This window comes from Rhinopithecus bieti, unplaced genomic scaffold (genome assembly GCF_001698545.2).
Source record: "Rhinopithecus bieti isolate Rb0 unplaced genomic scaffold, ASM169854v2 scaffold_20170, whole genome shotgun sequence".
Taxonomy (NCBI): Eukaryota; Metazoa; Chordata; class Mammalia; order Primates; family Cercopithecidae; genus Rhinopithecus; species Rhinopithecus bieti.
The window spans coordinates 1,866,692-1,889,349 of record NW_016810097.1 but is presented as its reverse complement, the minus strand read 5'-3'; the positions used below and the strand labels follow the sequence as shown (position 1 = coordinate 1,889,349).

The 22,658-nt window shown below is 44.6% G+C and overlaps 1 protein-coding gene across 2 annotated transcripts in view; it reads right to left on the bottom strand.

Moving 5' to 3' along the window:
• Nucleotides 1-8,996: 8,996 nt before the first annotated feature.
• The window catches only part of ETF1 (eukaryotic translation termination factor 1), a 37,497-nt gene continuing 23,835 nt past the window's right edge, over nt 8,997-22,658 (bottom strand). For both annotated transcript variants that reach the window (XM_017891315.1, XM_017891316.1), the window contains exons 3-11: nt 20,974-21,149; nt 19,858-19,997; nt 15,297-15,435; nt 14,157-14,347; nt 12,880-13,009; nt 12,478-12,633; nt 12,000-12,064; nt 9,870-10,017; nt 8,997-9,598 (exon numbers count right to left, since the gene is read on the bottom strand). In XM_017891315.1, coding sequence (XP_017746804.1) covers nt 9,516-9,598; nt 9,870-10,017; nt 12,000-12,064; nt 12,478-12,633; nt 12,880-13,009; nt 14,157-14,347; nt 15,297-15,435; nt 19,858-19,997; nt 20,974-21,149 — 1,228 coding nt within the window. In that variant the 3' untranslated portion in view covers nt 8,997-9,515. The remainder of the gene's footprint in view (nt 9,599-9,869; nt 10,018-11,999; nt 12,065-12,477; nt 12,634-12,879; nt 13,010-14,156; nt 14,348-15,296; nt 15,436-19,857; nt 19,998-20,973; nt 21,150-22,658) is intronic.

The window sequence follows — 22,658 nt, the reverse complement described above, 5'->3', positions numbered from 1 at the left end:
TTTTTTTTTTTTTTTTTTTTTTTTTTGAGATAGGTCTAGCTCTGTTGCCCAGGCTGGAGTGTGGTAGAGCAATCTTGACTCACTGCAACCTCCCCCTCATGGGTTCAAGCGATTCTCCTGCCTCAGCCTCCTGAGTATCTGGGATTACAGGCATATGCCATCACACCCAGCTAATGTTTTTTGTATTTTTAGTAGAGACGGGATTTCACCATGTTAGTCAGGCTGGTCTCGAACTCTTGACCTCCGATGATCTGCTCGCCTTGGCCTCCCAAACTCCTGGGATTACAGGTGTAAGCCACCGCGCCTGGCCCAAAAACTCTACTCTCTAATCACGTTCTGGTCTTTCTGGTGAGCAGTCCCCATCCTGAAGCTACCTAGGGGTCCCCAGTCATCAGTCATCTTATTAGCATAGAAAAGACACTCTCATCACTCTGCAGATTCCATAGGTTTTAGGAGCTGCATGCCAGGAAAGGGGTGGAGCAAAGACCTGTATATGTATTTCTTAGTGTATCATACTACTCAACAATAAAAATGAACATGCAACAGGCTGGGTATGGTGACTCACACCTGTAATCCCGGCACTTTCGGAGGCTGAGGCGGGAGGATCACTTAGAGCTAGGAGTTCAAGACCAGCCTGGGCAGCATAAGGAGACCCCCATCTCTATAAAAAAATATATATACAAAAAAATAGCCCGACATGGTGGTGTAATCCCAGCTACTTGGGAGGCTGAGGGTAGAGGATCACTTGAGCTCAGGAGATCAAGGCTTGAGCTGTTAATGAGCCACTGCACTCCAGCCTAGGTGACAGAGTGAGACTCCATCTCAAAAAAAAAAAAAGAAAGATAGGTGTATCTCAAACATTTATCTAAATGAAAGAAGCTTCACATAAAAGACTACATGTTGTGCTTTTCCATTAATATAAAAATTTCTAGGAAGGCCAGAACTGTAGAGGTAGCAAGCAGATCTGTAGCAGCTGGGCATGGTGGCTAATGCCTACAATCCCAGCACTTTGGGAGGTCGAGGTGGGCAGATGACGTGGGGCCAGGAGTTTGAGACCAGCCTGGCCAATATGGTGAAACCTTGTCTCTACTAAAAATAGCAAAATTAGCTGGGTGTGGTGGCAGGCACCTGTAGTCCCAGCTACTCAGGAGGCTGATGCATAAGAATTGCTTGAACCTGGGAGGCGGAGGTTGCAGTGAGCTGAGATCGTGCCACTGCACTCCAGCCTGGGCGACAGAGCGAGACTCTGTCTCCAAAAAAAAAAAAAAAAAAAAAAGCAAGTAGATTGATCAGCAGCAGTTGCCCAGGGTTGGATGTGGAAATAGAGATTGACTGCAAAAGAGCACAAATAATCTTTCTGGGATGCTGAACATTGAGTTGTGAGTTGTAGGATGTTTACATAACTATACACATTTACTTTTACTTTTTTTTTTTTGAGACAGAGTCTCACTGTCACCCAGGCTGGAGTGCAGTGGCAGGATCTTGGCTCACTGCAGCCTCCACCTTCCAGGATCAAGATACTCTCTTGCCTCAGCCTCTGGAGTAGCTGGGGCTACAGGCCTATACCACCACACTCAGCTAATTTTTGTATTTTTAGTAGAGACAGGGTTTCACCATGATGGCCAGGCTGGTCTTGAACTTCTGGCTTCAAGTGATGTGCCTGCCTCAGCCTCCCAAACTGCTGGGATTACAGGCGTGAGGCCAGGCGTGTAGGCCTGGCCTACACACATTTACTTTTAAAAATAAATAGCCAAACTATACCTACAGTGGGTTAATTTTATAGTTTATAAATTATACCTCAATAAAGCTGTTAATAAACAAACCACAGAAATGATAGCAGGATGAAAAAACCAGTGTCTTAGCCGGGCGCAGTGGCTCACGCCTGTAATCTCAGCACTTTGGGAGGCCAAGGCAGGCGGATCACGAGGTCAGGAGATGGAGACCATCCTGGCCAACATGGTGAAACCCCATCTCCACTAAAAATACAAAAATGAGCCAGGCATGGTGGTGCACACCTGTAGTCCCAGCTACTTGGGAGGCTGAGGCAGGAGAATCGCTTGAACCTAGGAGGTGGAGGATGCAGTGAGCAGAGAGCATGCCATTGCACTCCAGCCTGGCGACAGAGCGAGACTCCGTCTCAAATAAAAAAAAAAAAAGAAAAAAAATAAAAGAAAAAACTGTGTCCTGAAATTGGAATGTCTTCCTGGCCTTTGGATCCAGTCAGTACTGATTCACGTGCCTCTCCAAACTTACCCTCTCATCTCTCCAGCTAATCCAGGTCACAACATAAACCTAGAACCCCCGGAGGAGGAAGGAGCCACCCTGCACTCCCCTTGTCCTTTAACATTCCTCGCTCTTCATTGTCATTCCTTGTTCAGAGTCTCCACTGCTGAACCTTCAACACCGAAGGGCAGGGTGTGCACCTCCACTGTTCGCCACTGAATCTCACGCAGGACCTAGGACATGTCTAAATGCTTGCTGAGTCAAGGAATGAGACTGACTTAACCCAAGTCTCATTTAAGGAATAGAGGCGGCAGTGGAGTGCGTCTGTGGAGATGGCTGGAGGAGACTGGGGTAGCACTCCTTCCATAGGGGAGAACTCCTTTCATGTTACCTTTCAGAATCAGAGCCCGACAGGGGTGCTAGGAAGGGCCCCTAGCCCTGAGCACAGGAATTCGTCTTTATCTGGAGAAGCAACTCTCTCCCAGGCGACATCCTGCCTTATTACAAAGAGCCCCCTATGCAGGCCCTCCAGGCCCACCCCAGCTTGTTCATCTTGCCTTCCCTTTCCCCACCAGGGAGCCTAGACTGGGCATGTCTTTGGGTCTGGACAGTCATATAACATGGGGCAGAGCGTCCTGGCATCATCAAGCCCTGATTTCTCCTCATGCCTCCCAGGAATGGGAATATCTCTGCATCTTTGCCTCTTAGAAGATCCGTGCCATTCCTGCTTGGAGCCTTTCTCTCAAGTTTCCACCCTCCTTCCTTATTCTCCTGGCTTCCTTGGAAACAGGTTTGCCCTCTAGCTTTCCTTTGAGTGGGGATGGAGAGGCAAGCAGAAGGGGCTAGGTATAGTATCTCAGCCGAGTGGGAGGAGCTGGAAGTCTGTGGCAGTCAGGGAGAGCTAGATGGGGCTAATTTGGAAGCCCGGGGGCTGGAGAAGCAAGTTGATCTACACACCCAAGCCAACCTTGACTCACAGGGAAGTGACTTCAAACAGCTTTCATAACTCCATCTGGATGTTGGCCACCTTTCCTCTCCTAGCTCTTTGGTTTCAGGCCATGTGCTCCCTCCAATTGTCCCTTCTCTCATTTATAACATTGGAGAGAACAAGGACTGGATGAAGAATAAGAAGATCATCCAGCTGTTAAGATCACTGAATCTGGAGTTGCAGCAAGTGTTCATGTCGGCTCTGCTAATTTGCTTTATGAGCCTGACAGGTCACTGTGTTGCTCTCTGACCTCAGTTTTCTTCTGTCTTCATTGAGGGGATTGGAATAGGTAAGGTGCAAGACCCTTCTTAGTGCTAAAATTAAGGGGCCTGGCACAATGGCACACACCTGGAATCCCAACACTTTGGGAGGCTGAGGCAGGCTGATCACTTGAGCTCAGGAGTTCAAGACCAGGCCGGTGCGGTGGCTCACGCCTGTAATCCCAGCACTTTGGGAGGCTGAGGCAGGCGGATTACGAGGCCGGGAGATTAAGACCATTCTGGCTAACACAGCGAAACCCCGCCTCTCCTAAAAAAAAAAATACAAAAAATTAGCCAGGCATGGTGGCGGGTGCCTGTGGTTCCAGCTACTCAGGAGGCTGAGGCAGGAGAATGGTATAAACCTGGGAGGCAGAGCTTGCAGTGAGCCGAGATCGTGCCACTCCACTCCAGTTTGGGTGACAAAGCAAGACTCTGTCTCAAAAAAAAGTCCAGCCTGGGCAACATGGCGAAACCTCATCTCTACAAAAACAACAACAACAACAACAACAACAACAAAAAGCTCCCAAAATTAGACAGGTGTTGCGGCGTGTGCCTGTAGTCCCAGCTACTCGGGAGACTGAGGTGGGAGGATTGTTTGATCCTGGGAGGATGAGGCTGCAGTGAGCCAAGATTGCACCACTGCATTCCAGCCTGGGTGACAGAGTGAGACCCTGTCTCAATTAAAAAAAAAAAAAAGTGTAAAATGATAATTCCTTAAGGAGTCTAAGTATTGGGTACTGTGGAGAAAAGCTATATAAAGGTGTGGCCGTACACTAAGTACTAGAGTCGAAAGAGACTCTAGTCCTTTCTGAGAATGGGCTTGACATTCCCAGGTACAGCTTTGCTTTCTCATCACTTCCAGGATTGCTCATCTACTTGGGACCAAGGACCCCCAAGAAGCCCTTCTTCATGCTGTTTTACTTCACTGTAGGGATGACCTGCATTTGCACTGGCTTTGGAACCAAACAGACCTGACTTTGAGTCCCAGATTTTGCCACTTAGTAGAACGTGGATGGGAAGATATAAACAGCATCTCCCTCACTACGTTTTTCTAAGGATTACGTAACTGTTCAACAAATGTCAGTGACTATAGTTACTTCACAGACAGCTCAAAGCCCAGAATGAGGAGTAAGAAAACTGGGCAGAGCTGGACTGAGACTCCTGGGCTCTCCTCTCCGTTCACTCATCCCTACTCCTTTGTTAAATTGCCCTCTCCACTTTCCCAAAATTTAAGGGCAAAGCAAGCTGTCCCAGGCACCTCTTAATGCTTGTCAGAAATCCCCCCTACTTCAGATGAAGCAAATTTCTTCGTCAGCGTCCTTAACTCTATAGCACCACCTTGTGGTCACCAGCACAAACTTTCCCTGGCCACTTCCAGAGGACCAAGGTTGGGAGTGGAGGAACCACGAGTAGCTGCCATCCCGGTCCGTGCTAAGTGCTTTCATGTGCCTTATTCCAGTTAATCCTTATTACAGGTGGTGAAACTGCTACTCAAAGACATGGAATAATTTGCCAGCCTCTCAAGTGGAGCCAGGATTTCTACCTCAGACCTCAGATCCTGCTTCCTACTGCACTCTCCTGATAGCTTCCCGGGAAGCTGGCTAGCACGGCACTTCAGATTCAGGGACTGTCTGATACTGTGAAGTCACAAACCCAGTTAACAGCAGAGACAGAGCCAGAGCTTTTTTTTTTTTGAGACAGTCTTGTTGTCACCCAGGCTGGAGTGCAGTGGTGCCATCTCGTCTCTCTGCAGCCTCCACCTCCCAGGTTCAAGCAATCCTTGTGCCTCAGCCTCCTGAGTAGCTGGGATTACAGGCACCCGCCACCTGTCCGGCTAATTTCAGTAGAGTCAGGGTTTCACCAAGTTGATCAGGCTGGTCTTGAACTCCTGATCTCGGGTGATCCACCTGCCTTGGCCTCCCAAAGTGTTGGGTTTACAAGCATGAGCCATGGTGCCTGCCAGAACCAGAGCTTAACTCCCTTGTTTGGTTCTGGGCTCTTAGCTAAGCCCCAGGTAAACCTGCCAGTTTCAGGGAAGGACTCCTGGAGATGGCTGTATCTGAAACTGAATTCACCAGACAGGGTTTTAGACTTGATTTACAGAGAACCCTGGAGGTGGTGAATTGTTTTCACCTGTATTTCTAGTTCCTGCTATTCAGCCACATCCTCAGCAACTTGCAGCACACAAACTGCCACAAAACAAGCAACTGTGCCCTGCTTCCCTAGCTCTAATCGGATGCTCCCATACCACTTGGCTATTCAGTTCCCAGGTCCCCTGAGACCCAGTCCCATCAGGACTGGACTTGGCAGGCAGGAATCCCAGCTGGCATTCACTCAAGTTGGCAACAAAGGAGAAGCTGGCATGAGGCTTAAATTCCACCTTGGCTCTCAGCCCTGAATCCACCGTGCCTATCTGGGAGTGTCATGGCATGTGTCTTGGAGTCAGAGAACAAAAGATGGCAAGTGCTGCAGGCCCAGACAGGCAAGCACCACAGCCCATACATCCTGCACCACTGTGCTGCCTCCCAACAATTTTGTCTTCAAACAACAGCACCTAAACATGCATTAGGAGGGAAAATTACACTTCCACTAGCACAGGCATGTTCGCCCCTTCCCAGCTGGTAATTGAGTTTCGTTGTCAGGGCTATCATCTAGATCAGGTGAGAAAATGGGTGAAAAGTATGCCAAGTGCCATTACTGGTCAATTTTATTTAGAAGTTTTCTCAAACCTAGAGAAAGCAAACCATGCACCACCTTGGCTCCTCAACTAGGCTTCCTAAACTACCAAAGAGGCTAAGCACCTCAACCTTGGGGGAAAACAAAGAAAACAAATGGGGGAAAACAAAGAAATTCTCTTCTGCTCTGAACCTGGCCTAGGAGCCCTGCTCTACTGGACCAGCACCTGCTCTTGGACGGGCTACTACTCTCCTACCCAGTGTAAGGTATGTAAGATGAAGGAGCGTGGGAGGGAGAGGGCCCAGGCCTAGTTTCTGCTATTCCATCTGGACCATTCTATTATAGGACTCAAAGACAGATACAGAGAGAACTTTGGAATAAGGCCTGGGATAAAATTTTGGTGTTATCACTAAAGAGCTGCTACTTAACCTTCTTTTGTTCTGTTCCATCATCTGTAAAATTGGGTACCTCCATGGGATGCTGGGTTATGGAATAATATACCTAACATACCTTAAAAAAAAAAAAAAAGCAGCAAGATTCCCTTTGGCGTGCGTGCATGTAGAATGGGGGAGAATACAAATTAGTGTGGCCCCAGCAACCTGAATCTTCTTCCTCTACCATAACTCTGGGATTGTGACCTCAGAAAAACTTTGCATATACCTTTCCATAGACAAATGTAGTAAACACAACTCAAATCCAAGGCTGAAATGCTACTGGGCATGACTAATCTGAGGTATGCCTTGGAGAACTCACTGTCTCCACAGTTCAGACCTTTCTAGACCAGTCCTAAAAAATCTCAAGCACACAAAGTATATTCTTAAATATGGTTTAATACTCTTCTCCATTTCTGTACATCACAACACCAAGATTTTGCTGCTTAGGATCTCTCTGCAGAGGCTATAGAGAATGCAAAGGCTATGGTTTTCACCCCCTCTTATTTATGTGTTTGTATGTGTAAGTGTAATACATATCAGTATATATTGATACACACATCAATATATAATGCAATATATATCACCGAAGAGAACACATTGATTAAAGAAATACAAAAATTTGGCATCATTTCCAAACTTAAATAGTAAAAATAAAACTACAAAAGGAGCTGCATACCCTAAATGTATCATGTGAAACAACAAGCATATTCAAAAAATGTAAATTTACATCCAATTTCTCTGGTCTTGTCCTATCACATTAGACCCATTTACAATGGCGAAACCCTCAGGTACTGCTGTGAAGAGAGCATGTTTGCTCGCTCTTGGGTGTTCTGCAAACAAACAGCAGAGCCCAAAGCAAAAAAGCCTGTTCCGGTGAAGTCTCCCACGCTGGTGAACACCAAATAATGGACTCTTCTCACTGGGGGTTGAGACATCAGGTTACACATTGACAGACAGTATTTGGACCTCAGAGTACAGTGTGAGAACCAGAAACTTTACATTTAAGACATACTCCCTTCATTCAAGTGAAACAGGATTATTGGAACGATAGGCAGGTCTGTAACCTGGGAACAAGGAGCTGGTTCAGACCAATAAAGCTACGAGTGACTGAATCAAGTCAGTAAAGAACAGCAGTCAGGCACTAAAGTGTTAAAAGTACCCAATTTGAAAACCAAATGCACCCCACTACCCTACAGTCAGTGTGGAGGTGATACCAATTGACTTTTAAAACCTTTGGTCCTTCAAAGTCTGTTTGGTATACTTTTTTCCATTGCTACCACTGGGCACATACTATACACTTTGTTCAACTGTCACCACCTTGGGCACGCCATGACCCTGCATGTCAGCTGGGTTCAAGTCTGACTTACAGCCCAGCTGTGACGCATAAGCTTCAGGGTTTCAGGCCAACTTTTGGATCCAACATGGTCTTAAATCCATGGTGCCAGAAGCTGTGTCCCATCCCTTCCCACCCGCCCCTCATTTCTCACGTGAGAGGTGCTTGTAAGTCCCACATTTGAAACAGATGCTCCAACCCCACCAGGAGGTCAGGAGTTTATAATTACATGCAGTCATACATGTCTGTCGTTCCTGTGAAAAACCTTGCAATTCATTTTAATAAATCAAAACATTCACATAATCTCATGCCATCCAACACAAGGAAAACACATCCACCTCCCTTTTAACAAGGATTGACCCAAGCAAAATAAAATCCTCTTTAAATTTCTTCGCTTCCACTTAAATTGCATGTTTTATTTCTCCCAATCCCAGCAATAGCACAGAAGCCCCATCATATCCATCCCAAACTGGTTTTGAGTAGTGTAAGGTTATAGGGACCCCCGTCAGAACATTGATACAAAGGGCTCCCAAACGCCGGGCACAAATGTGTCTGCAAACAGATGGAAGTAAACAGTGCACTGGCCCAAATGCTTCATGAGTCAGTTTGATTTTGCAATGCAATTTGCATCCTTGAAACTGCCAGTCTGGAGGGGACAGGGTAGCGTGAGGGAGTGAAGTTGAAAGTGCCTCCTATTAGCTCACCCTTTCAACATTAAACAGAGACCAAGAGAGAAATGGTTCCAACATTTCACCACATATATTTCTTCTTATGCAGTCTAAGCTGAGAATGCCATGTAAATGGGTCACTGCGAAATGCAGCAATTTNTAAGGTTATAGGGACCCCGTCAGAACATTGATACAAAGGGCTCCCAAACGCCGGGCACAAATGTGTCTGCAAACAGATGGAAGTAAACAGTGCACTGGCCCAAATGCTTCATGAGTCAGTTTGATTTTGCAATGCAATTTGCATCCTTGAAACTGCCAGTCTGGAGGGGACAGGGTAGCGTGAGGGAGTGAAGTTGAAAGTGCCTCCTATTAGCTCACCCTTTCAACATTAAACAGAGACCAAGAGAGAAATGGTTCCAACATTTCACCACATATATTTCTTCTTATGCAGTCTAAGCTGAGAATGCCATGTAAATGGGTCACTGCGAAATGCAGCAATTTAATTTTTCTCCAATCAAAATAAGAAACAAACCAGTATGATCTCACTTCTATTAACTTTTGAAGGTTTACAGCAGTTAAAGTATTTTGCTTCTATGTATGAAGGTTAAAAAATCATTTTTTTTTTCATAAAATACAAGAGCAACCAATTTCACCATCGAGTAAAAGTAAAAACTGGGATTCTTTTTTAAATTAGTCCAAAGTTGGCATTTAGGAACTTAGTTGGAGGCTGCTGCGCTGACACCATGACAAACCAAAGTGTAGGGCTGGGTCTGGTTTTGTTTCGGTTTTCTTTTCAATATCCAATGCTCATGGATTAAGTTCTGGAAATGTTCCAATTGTAAGGCAGGGATCTGTTTGGATTCCACCATGGGTATGCTCCTTGGGTTGGATGCTGGAGGGTGAGGCACATTTTGCCGGACCCATGTCGACTACCTAGTAGTCATCAAGGTCAAAAAATTCATCGTCTCCTCCTTGGTATTCCATTCCCTGGAAATCTACTCGGTACCGCAAGATACCTGGGGAAACAAACCAAAAGGTAAATTACCTGTTCAAGGAATGGGCATGGTAGGGGGCTGGTCACTCTAATAAGGGAAGCCCCATTCTCTTGCAGAATTACAGAAAACAAAGAGGCAATAATAAACATGGGTCCAAAATAGGAACCTGCACCTGCTGCGTCAATCACCTATCTCAGCAGATAATGAGCACCTTCCCTGAAGCAGGGCTAGCCAGGAGTGACCATGGCCTGAGACCCTGGTTTTAAGTTTGGTTTGCTGATTTGCTACTCACCTCCAATTCCACCAAAGCCTTTCACAAACTGAGACCCTTCTTGTGATTTATCTGTGACAATTTCCAACGTAGCTCCAAATTTTTTATAGTTGTTAGCAAACCATTCCAACAGGGGCATACTCTCGATAAGCTCATGTTCCTGTCCGGTCTACAGGGGTGACCATGAGATACAAAAACAGGGGGGATTAGGATATATGAAGGCTAATTAGCCCCTTTCACAGCCCCTTGCCCACCTATCACTCTCATCCTCCCACTCATAGGCATGTCTGTGTGTAAAGCTCTGTAAGTCATCTCTGGTTTTGATAACATAATGGACATAAGCAGAGAAATTCGGATTATTTCAAACAACACTTCTCCTCAGACTACCCTCAGCCATGAAATACCAACACAAACACTCAGTGGGTTTTCAGCTTATGATTCCTACTGTTGACTCTGGAAGTCAGGCTGTTGTAGTGTCTCTAAGCAGCACCCATTCAATGACCCCGAAGAGACTGGCCAGGACTGCTTTTGGGAGTGGCCTCAAAGAGAACAAAGCTCTCCAAACCAGAATTTGAGGTTTGGAGGAATGAGGAAGCTACCATTTAAACCTATCTCATACAGGAGAGTGATACTTTCAACTGTTGTGATGCATTTAGAGCAAACCAGAGAAGCCACTGCAGTGGAAGAGCTGATCAAGTGAAGAAAGCAGCACAGGTTTCATAGTGCAGGAGAGGCATTATGCAAATTACATTTTTCTCCCTATTAAATTTCAAGGATAATGAAATGTTTTCCTGACTGCTTAACTACTTAAAAACAAAGAAGGCCGGGTGCGGTGGCTCATGCCTGTAATCCCAGCACTTTGGGAGGCCGAGGTGGGCGGATCACGAGGTCAGCAGATCGAGACCATCCTGGCTAACACGGTGAAACCCCGTCTCCACTAAAAACACACAAAATTAGCCAGGCGTGGTGGCGGGCGCCTATAGTCCCAGTTACTTGGGAGGCTGAGACAGGAGAATGGCGTGAACTCGGGAGGCGGAGGTTGCAGTGAGCCGAGATCGTGCCACTGCACTCCAGCCTGGGAGACAGAGGGAGACTCCGTCTAAAAAACAAACAAACAAACAAAGACAAACACAAACAAAAAACCAGGCCAGGCATGGTGGGTCACACCTGTAATCTCACCACTTTGGAAAACCAACACAGGAGGATCACCTGAGCCCAGGAGTTCAAGACCAGCCTGGTGAACACAACAAGACCCCATTTCTATAAAAAATAAGGCTGCCCAGCATGGTGGCTCACACCTGTAATCCCAGCATTTTGTGAGGCTGAGGCAGGTGGATCACCTGCAGGTGGATCACCTGAGGTCCCAGCTACTTGGGAGACTGAGGCAGGAGAATTGCCTGAACCCAGGAGGTGGAGGTAGCAGTGAGCCGAGACTGCACCACCGCACTCCAGCCTGGGCGACAAGAGCAAAACTCCGTCTCAAAAAAGGGCATGAGGGTTTGTGCCTGTACTTCTGACTACTCAGCAGACTGAGGCAGAAGGATTGCTTGAGCCCAGGGGTTCGAGGTTAGTGACCTATGATTGTGCCACTGAATCCAGCCTGGGTGACAGACCACGATGCTATCTCAAAAAAAAAAAAAAAAAGGCCGGGTACGGTGGCTCACACCTGTAATCCCACCACTTGGCCGGCCGAGGTAAGCGGATTGCTTGAGCTCAGGAGTTCGAGACCAGCCCAGGGCAACATGGTGAAAACGCCCCTCTACAAAAAATTTGAAAATTAGTTGGGCATGGTGGTGTATGCCTGTAGTCCCAGCTACTAGAGAGGCTGAGGCAAGAGGATCATTTGAGTCCAGGAGGTGGAGGTTGCAGTGAGCCGAGATCATGCCACTGCACTCCAGCTTGGGCAACAGAGCAAGACCCTGTCTCCAGGGAAAAAAAAAAAAAAAAACAAAAAACTGCAGTAACTATGATTTGGCCTCTTTCCCTGAAGTCAGATTTGTATGTGGCAGGCAGGAGATGACCACCTCCCACAGCCACCCCCCCAATTAGTATGAGGTTTGGTTTCCCAAAGCTCACCCTCTACACCGCCAGTGCTCTAGCACATGGATTTATGCTTGCATGTATCATCAAACCAAGAAAATAATCACATACCTCTTTGTCTGTGAAATGAGATTTATCCTTTTCTTGCTCTGGAGTTAGATAGAGAATTTTCTCCTCTGTAGTATTAGGAGGAAAAAATGTGTTAACCTGGCTCTCATGTACTAATCTGTGTAAGCTCTGTAAGATGAGGTTAGATGAGAAAAGGGCTCAGGGACTCAATCTCTCAACCTTTTTTCCATAAGCTGTTAGCATACACTGAGTGTCTACTAGGTACAGTGCTTCAACTATAAGGAACATCAGAGATGCTCAAGATACAGTCCTGGTCCTCAGCAGATTTAACAATCTTAAGCAGACGTTAAACAGTTCAAGCAGAAAAATCTATGCAGGAATGTACTACAGACTGAAGGAGTAGGGAACAAGGGGTAGATCTACCTTCTGACCGCTCCTGAAATCAGCCATCCCTCCCAATCTCCACCCCAGGCTTCCTGGCTCAGTAACAAATAGCAACCTTATTTTCTCATTCTCATACCTTCTGTGCCTTGGCAATGAAGAACATATCTCATTATATCCAGATTTTCATAGACTATTAGAATTTCTACAGCTCCCATTTCCAAAGCCTTTAGTGTATCTTCAACGCCAAAACAGTACTTGCCCGTGTCCTGGCTGATTTCATCGAAGTATCGTCCTGTGATTAGGGATCAGTCAACAGGACATATATTAAGTTTCCCTAGTAGATGCAAACATACCTATTCAACCTAATGACTACAGAAGATAAAAAATAATGCTTTCACTGAGGCAAAAGAGTTAATAAAAATACTAAATATCCTCTTTTTACATTTTTGGTACCTTGTCTCATACATACAAACACGTATAGACGTACACACACACACAAAAACATTTCACAGAATATGCAGTTGCATTTCACCGATACCTATTAATTTCTTCTCTTGAATGAATTTCACGTTGGAGAGGACTTCAGTAGATAACTCAATAGCTTGGTTGAATCCATTTTCACCACCATAGGATATATCAACTAATTTTAAAACTTTTGATTGTAACCTCTGACACACAAAAAAAAATTATTAGTATTTATTGGTACTTATTTAAAATATAATTAAAACACCTTTACCCAAACCCACTAACTCTCAATGGCATGCAAAGCTCAGCATTATGATCACTGAAGTCTAAATATGGGGAAGGAGCCCAGTTTAATCAAAAGCTGCTCTTACAGTGAACAGCACTGCCAGGGTAAACTTTCCCAGCCAATTACATCACACATTTTATTAGATCTACTACAGGACAACTCATTAAGTTCAAACAAAAATAAGTTATTGTGGAGGAAAGGGGGAACCACTGGCTCCTGCAAAATAAGGTAACAGAAGTTAAGACGGGCTGGGTAGGGTGGCTCGCATCTATAATCCCAGCACTTTGGGAAGCTAGGACAGGCAGACAGCTTGAGTCCAGGAATACTGAGACCAGCCTAGGCAACATGGTGAAACCTAGCCTCTACCAAAAAGTACAAAAATTAGCTGGGCATGGTGACACATCCCTGTAGTCCCAGCTACTTGGGAGGCTGAGCTGGGAGGATCACTTGAACCCGGGAGATCGAGGCTGCAGTGAGCCAGGATTGCACCACTGCACTCCAGCCTAGGCAAGATAGCGAGACCCAGTCTCAAAAAAAAAAAAAAAAAAAAAAAAAAAAAAAAAAAAGGTGTAAGGCAATTTCTTTGGTGGACCTTCTACCGTAAGGCTACTTCCTCCAGAAGACCTTGGAAATGTATTACGGCTGAGCCCATGTTATAAAATGGGCTTTAAATGCTTTAGGCTGAATCAGCTGTCATATTGCTGAGAGCTTTGCTGCTATGTATCTCCAAGAATAAATCAGAAAAAGAAAATAAGGAACAGGTTTTAGTTTATTTGAAATCAAACTCCATTCTACAGCCAATTCTGACAACCCAACTAAACCAGGGACCTCCACAGGATCCATAAGAAGCCCACCTAAAACTGGTTGATTTCGGAAGAGAAGGGGCTCAGAAAAGCACAGGGGAATGTTTCCTAATAAACATCTGTAAACCTGCCGTTTAACTCAGAGGTAGGTTTTTAACCCAGGGAATTTTTAAAAAGATGTGTCTGTTCCAGTGCTCACACAGAGGACTCACCTACTCCTACCTAGGGACTTACATAATAGAGCATGTACTTCTTACTTACCTGATCAAACATATCAGATTGACTTAGTTCAGTTTTAAAGTCAGCAGATCCAGCTAAAACTAGACCAGCCACATTCACTTTGTCCCCAGAAATAAACAGCTGCACAGCAGTCTCTGCTACTTTCCGAACATAGTTATGTCGCTTTTCCATTCTTAAACGGGCAAAACGCAAGGCTGACTGACCTCCTCTACCTTTGACACAAAAGTAGCAAGAGAAAAAGGCAATTATTAAGAACTACAAGATGTCTTCAAATTAAAAATAAAATAATCATGTCATCATCCAAGAAAAGGACAAAGAAAAATCACCATTCCCTTAACTAAACGTTTAGCATAAACTGCTACTTGTTTTCAGAAAGCGGCTACTAATTCTATGTCAAGAGAAGAGCCATAAGCACCAGTGAGGCACCCGTCATTCTGGGAGGCTTTTCTCCCTATCATCTGGATTCATTCCCCTCACATCATACTGTTTTCTCTCTTTTTTTCTTTTTTGAGACAGAGTCTTGCTCTGTCACCCAGGCTGGACTGCAGTGGCGCAATCACAGCTCAATGCAACCTCCGTCTCCCGGGTTCAAGCAATCCTCCTGCCTCAGCCTCCCAAGTAGCTGGAATTACAGGCACCCGTCATATTTTTATATTTTTAGTAGAGACAGGGTTTCACCATCTTGGCTGGGCTGGTCTCGAACTTCTGACTTCGTGATCCACCCAGCTCGGCCTCCCAAAGTGCTGGGATTACAGACAAGAGCCACCGCACCCGGCCCATCATACTGTTTTCTTTTTCTTTTTCTTTTTTTTTTTGAGAAGGAGTCTCGCTCTGTCACCCAGGCTGGAGTGCAGTGGCCAGATCTCAGCTCACTGCAAACTCCGCCTCCCGGGTTTACGCCATTCTCCTGCCTCAGCCTCCCGAGTAGCTGGGACTACAGGCGCCCGCCACCTCGCCCGGCTAGTTTTTTGTATTTTTTTTTAGTAGAGACGGGGTTTCACCGTGTTAGCCAGGATGGTCTCGATCTCCTGACCTTGTGATCCGTCCGCCTCGGCCTCCCAAAGTGCTGGGATTACAGGCTTGAGCCACCGCGCCCGGCCCATACTGTTTTCTTATTGCTAGACACAAAGTAAGTGGGTTCATGTTCTCCTCCTGTATTACCGTGTTTCTTTGGGAGATCCACAGTGAATTTGTGCAGGACTTCTCTTGTGTTTCCTTGGAGTGTGCCAAAAAGTGCACCACTACCATCTATTACAATGAATCCAAACTTGCTATCATCTGAAAGTAGTGCTGTAAGAGCCTGAAAAGCAAACACAAGTACCACATGGTGAATCCCAAAGCTCTGCTAAGGTCAAAAAAACTCTGAGAAAGGACATATACAAGCCCTTTCACTCCACTCACCATGTTATTAGCACTGTGGAAAAACCATTCTATGGAATAATTTATAGACTTCAGTTATAATCATGTAACTCTTATGGACAAATCTGAACCCAATAAGGAAATAATGGATGATATCTATGTGAAGCTTTTCAACATATTTGACATGGGCATGTAAATATAAAACCACAAAGATATCTGTATGCCCATGTTTATAGCAATATTACACACAGCAGTTAATACTACTCAATCTCAAAAAGGAAGAAAATTTTGAAACATGCTACAATAGGGATGAAACTTGAATACATGCTAAGTGAAATAACCCTGTCAAAAAAGGACAAATACTGTATGATTCCACTTATATGAGGTACCCAGAGTAATCAGAATCAAAGACAAAAAGTCAAATGGTGGTTGCCAGGGGCTGGAAAAAAGGGGGAACAAGGAATTATTGCTCAATAGATATAGTTTGTTTTGTAATATAGAGTTCTGAGCTGGGTGTGGTGGCTCACACATGTAATCCCAGCACTTTGGGAGGCTGAGCTCAGGAGTTTGAGACTGGCCTGGGCAAGACAGCGAAACACTGTCTCTACAAAAAAAATACAAAAATTAGGTGGCCGTGGTGACACGTGCCTACCAGCTACTTGGAATGGCTTCAGTCAGGGAGGTGTAGGTTGACAGTGAGCCAAGACTGTGCTACTGTACTCCAGCCTGGGTGATAGATCCAGAGACCCTGTCTCAAAATACAAAAAAACTTTAACTTGTTCCTTTTTTTCTTTTTTTTTTTTGAGACAGGGTCTCACTTTGGTGGCCAGGCTGGAGTGCAGTGGCCATCATAGCTCACTGCAGCCTCGAAGTCTTGGACTCAAATGATTCTTCTGTCTTAGCCTCCCAAAGTGCTGGGGTTACAGGCATGAGCCAGCATGCCTTTAAAGGTAGTACAGCTAGTGATTCTGAGTTTTATGAGGAAAACCTTCCTTATATGTTAACTTTATATCCCCATTATTTATGCTTTCCCAAAGAGAAAATATTGAAACAGTCCTGGGACATACATAGATAAGAGTTCTCACAATGGAATCAGAATACTACACACTTAGTAGATCTCTAATTGCCAGGGGACAATCTCTTTGGAAGTAAGAAACTGTTACCCATTCCATTTTATTTTTATAAACTGATCCTCCTGTTTGGCCTCCCAAAGTGCTGGGATTACATGGGTGTGAGCCACAAAACCTGGTCTTACCATTCCATTTTAAGAAAACAGCCCCTTCAATAATTGACTAGAAAGCAGATGGATCAACTAAAAATCCATCTTTAACAAAACCATGCTAGATAGTTAGCATTAAGACATGAATATTGTGGCTGGGAGTGGTGGCTTATCCCTGCAATGGCACTANCAAAGCAGAATGATAAGGTATCTAGAGTAATTACATACCAAGCATGAGAGATTTTCCCTAAATTGACTTACCGAGATTCTTGCTTGAACTGTATTCTATAAGGACAGAAAAGGAAGCCTGAGGTCAGACCGAGTCAAGTGGAGGACTCAGAGGAGCTCGATTAAAGGTTCTATCCAAAGAAGAGAGTCTTTGTAAGCACACATGTAAACTTCAAGTTTCTAGTTGTCACATTAAAAAGAAACAGGTAAATTCTTTTTATTTTTATTTTTATTTATTTATTTTTTGAGACGGAGTCTCAGTCTGTCGCCCAGGCTGGAGTGCAGTGGCCGGATCTCAGCTCACTGCAAGCTCCGCCTCCCGGGTTCACGCCATTCTCCTGCCTCAGCCTCCCGAGTAGCTGGGACTACAGGCGCCGCCACCTCGCCCGGCTAGTTTTTTGTATTTTTAGTAGAGACGGGGTTTCACCGTGTTAGCCAGGATGGTCTCGATCTCCTGACCTCGTGATCCGCCCGTCTCAGCCTCCCAAAGTGCTGGGATTACAGGCTTGAGCCACCGCACCCGGCCTGCAATGGCACTTTGAGAGGCCAAGGTGGGTGGATCACTCGAGGTCAGGAGTTTCAGACCAGCCTAGCCGACATAGTGAAATCTTGTCTACTAAAAATACAAAAATTAGCTGGACGTGGTGGTGCACACTTGTAATCCCAGCTACTCAGGAGGCTGAGGCAGGAGAATCACTTGAATTCAGGAGGTGGAAGGTGCAAGGAGCCGAGATCGTGCCACTGCGCTCCAGCCTGGGCAACAGAGCAAAAATCAATCTCAGAAAAAAAAAAAAAAAAAAAAGGCCTTGAATATGAATATTGCACATTAATAATATAGCCTTGTCAAAATGACCTGTTAGGTAGACTGAAGTTTTCAATAAATCTGCTTATCAGGGAACAGGCTTATCCCTTATTAGAATATATAATTACCCTGATAAACAGGATATAACCCTCTCAGTTAAAGCTAAAATGTACAAAGTTAGCAATATTAAACAGTATCTTAGAAAAGGAGTTAAGTTTTGGAAAAAAGCCAATAAGGCTAACTCAGTAAGTGAGCAAAAGCCACACAACATGGGTACCTGGTACTATTTAAATCAACAAGATTCAAAATCTGCTTTCATCCAACCAGATACAGGTAAGTGGTTTCAGTGGCTGAGAGGCTCCCTGAAGAACCCTCTGCTGTAAGTACAGTGTGGTAGTGAAGAGAAAAACAGTCTGGATTGTCTATGCAGTCGACCAAGATCCAACTATAAATGGACTTCCCATCAAGTTAGCAAAAATCATCTATTGTAAACTGTCGACAAATGTCAGTTCTAATTCCACTGTAGAGGTTTTTCCCTAGGTTGATGAAAGGCAAGAGACTGAACTAGGAGCCAGCTGTGAATTCTTGATTGTTCTACTGTTGACTGATTTAGGTCACTCTAATGAGGTTTCCTTTCCACAGTTCAAGTTCATCTTATGGCAGCTTTGTCACTCAAAAGTTTTATGGGGAAAGGGAGAAAATGAGTTCTTACAGTTCTGCTACTAAGAAGTTTACAATTTTTTATGTGAAAACTGAGTGCAATAACTCAAAGAGTATAACTGGACTGCTTGTAACACAATGGATACACACTCAAAGAAATGGGTACTCTATTTTCCATAGTGTGATAGCTCACATTGCATGCCTGTATCAAAACATCTCAAGTACCCCACATACACCTACTATGTACCCACAAAAATTAAAAAAAAAAAAAAATACACACAAACACACTTTGGGAGGCTGAAGCGAGCAGATCACTTGAGGCCAGGAGTTTGGGACAAGCCTGGCCAACATGGCAAAACTCTGTCTCTACTAAAAAAAATACAAAAAATTAGCCAGGCATGGTGGCGCACACCTGTAATCCCAGCTATTCAGGAGGCTTGAGGCACAAGAATCGCTTGAACCATGGAGATGGAGGTTGCAGTGAGCCAAGATTGCGCCACTGCACTCCAGCTTGGGCGACAGTGTGAGACTGTCTCAAAACATGCTCAATGACTAGTGTCATAATAAATGTAAATTGCCTTCCTTTTTGAAAATAGCTGTGTAAAATGGTACAACTGTTTGGAAAACAGTCTAGCAACTTCTTAAGAGTTAAACACAATTACTATATAACCTACACAATTCCACAAATCCAAGCAACATGAAAATGTATGGTCACACAGAAACTTGTCCATGAATGTTCACAGCGGCATTATTCGTAACAGCCAAATAGTGCAAGCAACCCAAATGTAAAACTGATGAAAAGATACATAAAATATAAAATATGGCATATATGTATACAATGGAATACTACTTGGTAATAAGCAATGAAGTGTACCGATGAATGCTATAAAGTATAAAGTATAAAATAAAAGAAGCCAGTCACAAAAGGCCACAAACTATACGATTCTATTATATAAAATGTCCAGGCTGGGCTGGGTGGCTCATGACTGTAATCCTAGTACTTTGGGAGGCTGACGCGGGCGGATCACGAGGTCAGGAGTCTGAGACCAGCCTGACCAATGTGGTTAAACCTCGTCTCTACTAAAAACACAAAAAAATTAGCTGGCTGTGGTGGCGTGTGCCTGCAATCCCAGCTACTCAGGAAGCTGAAACAGGAGAATCCCTTGAATCTGGGAGGCGGAGCTTGCAGTGAGCCAAGATCGCGCCACTGCACTCCAGCCTGGGCGACAGAGCGAGACTCCTTCTTAATAAAAAAATTTTAAAAATGAATAAATAAATAAATAAATAAATAAATAAATAAATAAAAGAAATCCAGCACAAGCATATCTACAGAAAGAAAACATAGTGGTTGCCTAGAATGAGACAGGTAAGTGGGAGGGAGGGGGCACTGACTGCTAATGGGTATGGGGAAAGAATTCTGGAGTGATGAAAATGTTCTGGGCTTGACTTCTTACCTCTGTATGGAATTTGTTGTCACACAAATACAATGACGTATTAATTGGTTTGAAAGGTTCAAAGTCAATGTTGACTTTCTTTTCCTTTCCTTCTTCTGTTACAATTGTTCCACAGTATACAACCAGACCATTTGGAGGTACTGCAAAGAACACAAACAATTTGTCTACTTTATTCCACACCCAGTTTTTCCTCAATCAATAGAAAATGTTCCATAGCCTATTTTCCCTGCCTGACCCTTTAAGTCATAATTTAAATAAAGCAGAAAAGGCCTGATATCTCTCAGGCAGAACTCTCTCCCTAATTTTAAAACTTCCTCTGAGATGTTTCAGTAGGATTTATTATTTAAAGTAAACAGGCTGGACGTGGTGGTGGCTCACGCCTGTAATCCCAGCACTCTGGGAGGCCAAGGTGGGCAGATCACCTGACGTCAGGGATTCGAGACCAACCTGGCCAACATGGTGAAACCCCGTCTCTACTAAAAATACAAAAATTAGCCAGGCATGGTGGCGGGCACCTGTAATCCCAGCTACTCAAGAGGCTGAGGTGGAAGAATCGCTTAAACCTGGCAGGCTTGCAGTGAGCTGAGATCGGATTACTGCACTTCAGCCTCTGGGTGACAGAGACTGTGTCTCATCCTGGGAAAAAAAAAAAATTGAGATGATGTCTCACTCTGTCACTCAGGCGAGTGTGCAGCAGCAAGATCGTGGCTCACTGCAACTCCCACCTCCCGGGTCCAATCGATTCTCCCGCCTCAACCTCCAGAGTAGATGGGACTACAGGTGTGTGCCACCAGGCCTGGCTAACTTTTGTATTTTTTGTAGAGACAGGGTTTCACCATGTTGCCCAGGCTGGTCTCGAACTCCTAACCTCAAGTGATCCACCTGCCTCAGCTTCCCAAAGTGCTGGGATTACAAGCGTGAGTCACTGCGCCTGGCCTACTTAACTTTCAATAAACAAAAAACAAAACAAAACAAAAAAGCTAACCACCAAGGGCAAAGAGACATTGATGATGGCTGACTTAAGGAAACATTAGTGAACAAAGCACCATAGCTGGATCACAGTATAAAACATAACCAAGATGCATAGAGAAGGAAAACGAGCAAACTCCAGATTACCTTTGTTATAAAGTTTGAGTCTTTGTTGTACAGATGTAATGGCTCCCAGGACTGAAAGGCGGTTTACTCGTGATTTAATGTTAGATGCAGTTCCAAACTCATCTGCTAACATTTTTGCCACTCGTGAAATCTGGTCTTTGGGAGGAATGATCAATGATATCATGCTGGTGCCATTGCTGTGGAAGAAAAAATAACTCATTAGGGGTTTAAATATTATATAAGTAAACTCATGTTTTTCTCTGGTAAAAGCAAGCTGAGGGAGATGCCTCCAAAGTTATGGAAACAAGTCACTCTCAAAGGAGTAATGTAGGGACTATAATAGTCTTGTTTATGAACATACACACAGAGTTAGGAACAGTGTTCAGAATCTAGTGCTCAATTTGACTGAATACTGAGATAAGTTGTGTAAAGAATGCATTTGGAGAGATATTTGAGAAACACCTCATTTCCGAAGGGTAAAGAAAGAAGCTATCTATGATAAATAAGGAGTGTCAACAGGCTGGCATTTGGTAGTGAATCTGTCTATGGGAGAGCCTTCAAATGTGGTGGTTGAGTGGGAGATGCCATGACAGGATGATGCAATGAGTCTTTCCAAAGTCTAGGCATATTTGTAATTATGAATTTAGCACACTAATGATGGAAAAGGAGAACTCTGGAAATCATAGAAATGTCCTAGTTATGAAATCTCTCTCTTGGCCGGGAGCGGTGGCTCATGCTTGTAATCCCAGCACTTTGCGAGGCCGAGGCGGGCGGATCACAAGGTCAGGAGTTCGAGGCCAGCCTGGCCAACGCGGCGAAACCTTGTCTCTATTAAAACAAAAAAAGAATACAAAAATCAGCTGGGCATGGTGGCAGGCACCTGTAATCCCAGCTATTCAGGAGGCTGAGGCACAAGAATCACTTGAACCTGGGAGGTGCAGGTTGCAGTGAGCTGAGACTGTGCCACTGCACTCCAGTCTGGGCGACAGAGATGACTCAGTCTCGAAAGAGAGAGAGAGAAAAAAAAAAAATCTCTCTTACAAACTCATTCTCTTTAAATGGCAACATATTAATTGTATTTGAGTTTGATTAAAAGGAGGTATCACTGACAGCCTGATAAATTCTGGGTGCCCAAACAAATTCAAGTTTTTAAAAATAAAAAACGGGACCAAAATCTGACCCTATGGTACCATCAAGGCCCTGCCACATGGGAGGTCCCTTCTGAGCAGTTACCAATCCATTTTAAGCCCCCTTTAAATTTCAACACCAATGCCAGTAACATTATCTTTTTCATCTACAACTTCCAAAGACACTTATCACTACTAGTCAAGAAATATCTCATTGAAAAACTCCTAGTTCTATGCAAAGCAAACATAGTGGTTCACACCTGTAATCCCAGCACTTTGGGAGGCTGAGATAGGAGGATCACTTGAGTCCAGGAGTTTGAGAACAGCCTGGGCAACATAATGAGGCCCCCATCTGTACAAAAAATAAATAATTAGCTGGACGTCACGTGATGCAGGCCTGTAGCCCTAGCTATTGAGGAGGCTGAGGCAGGAGGATCACTCAAGCCCGGGAGTTAGAAACTGCAGTGAGCTATGATTTGTCACTGCATTCCAGCCTGGGCAACAGTATAAGACTGCCTCAAAAAAGGAAGGAAGGAAGGAAGGAAGGAAGGAAGGGAGGGAGGGAGGGAGGGAGGGAGG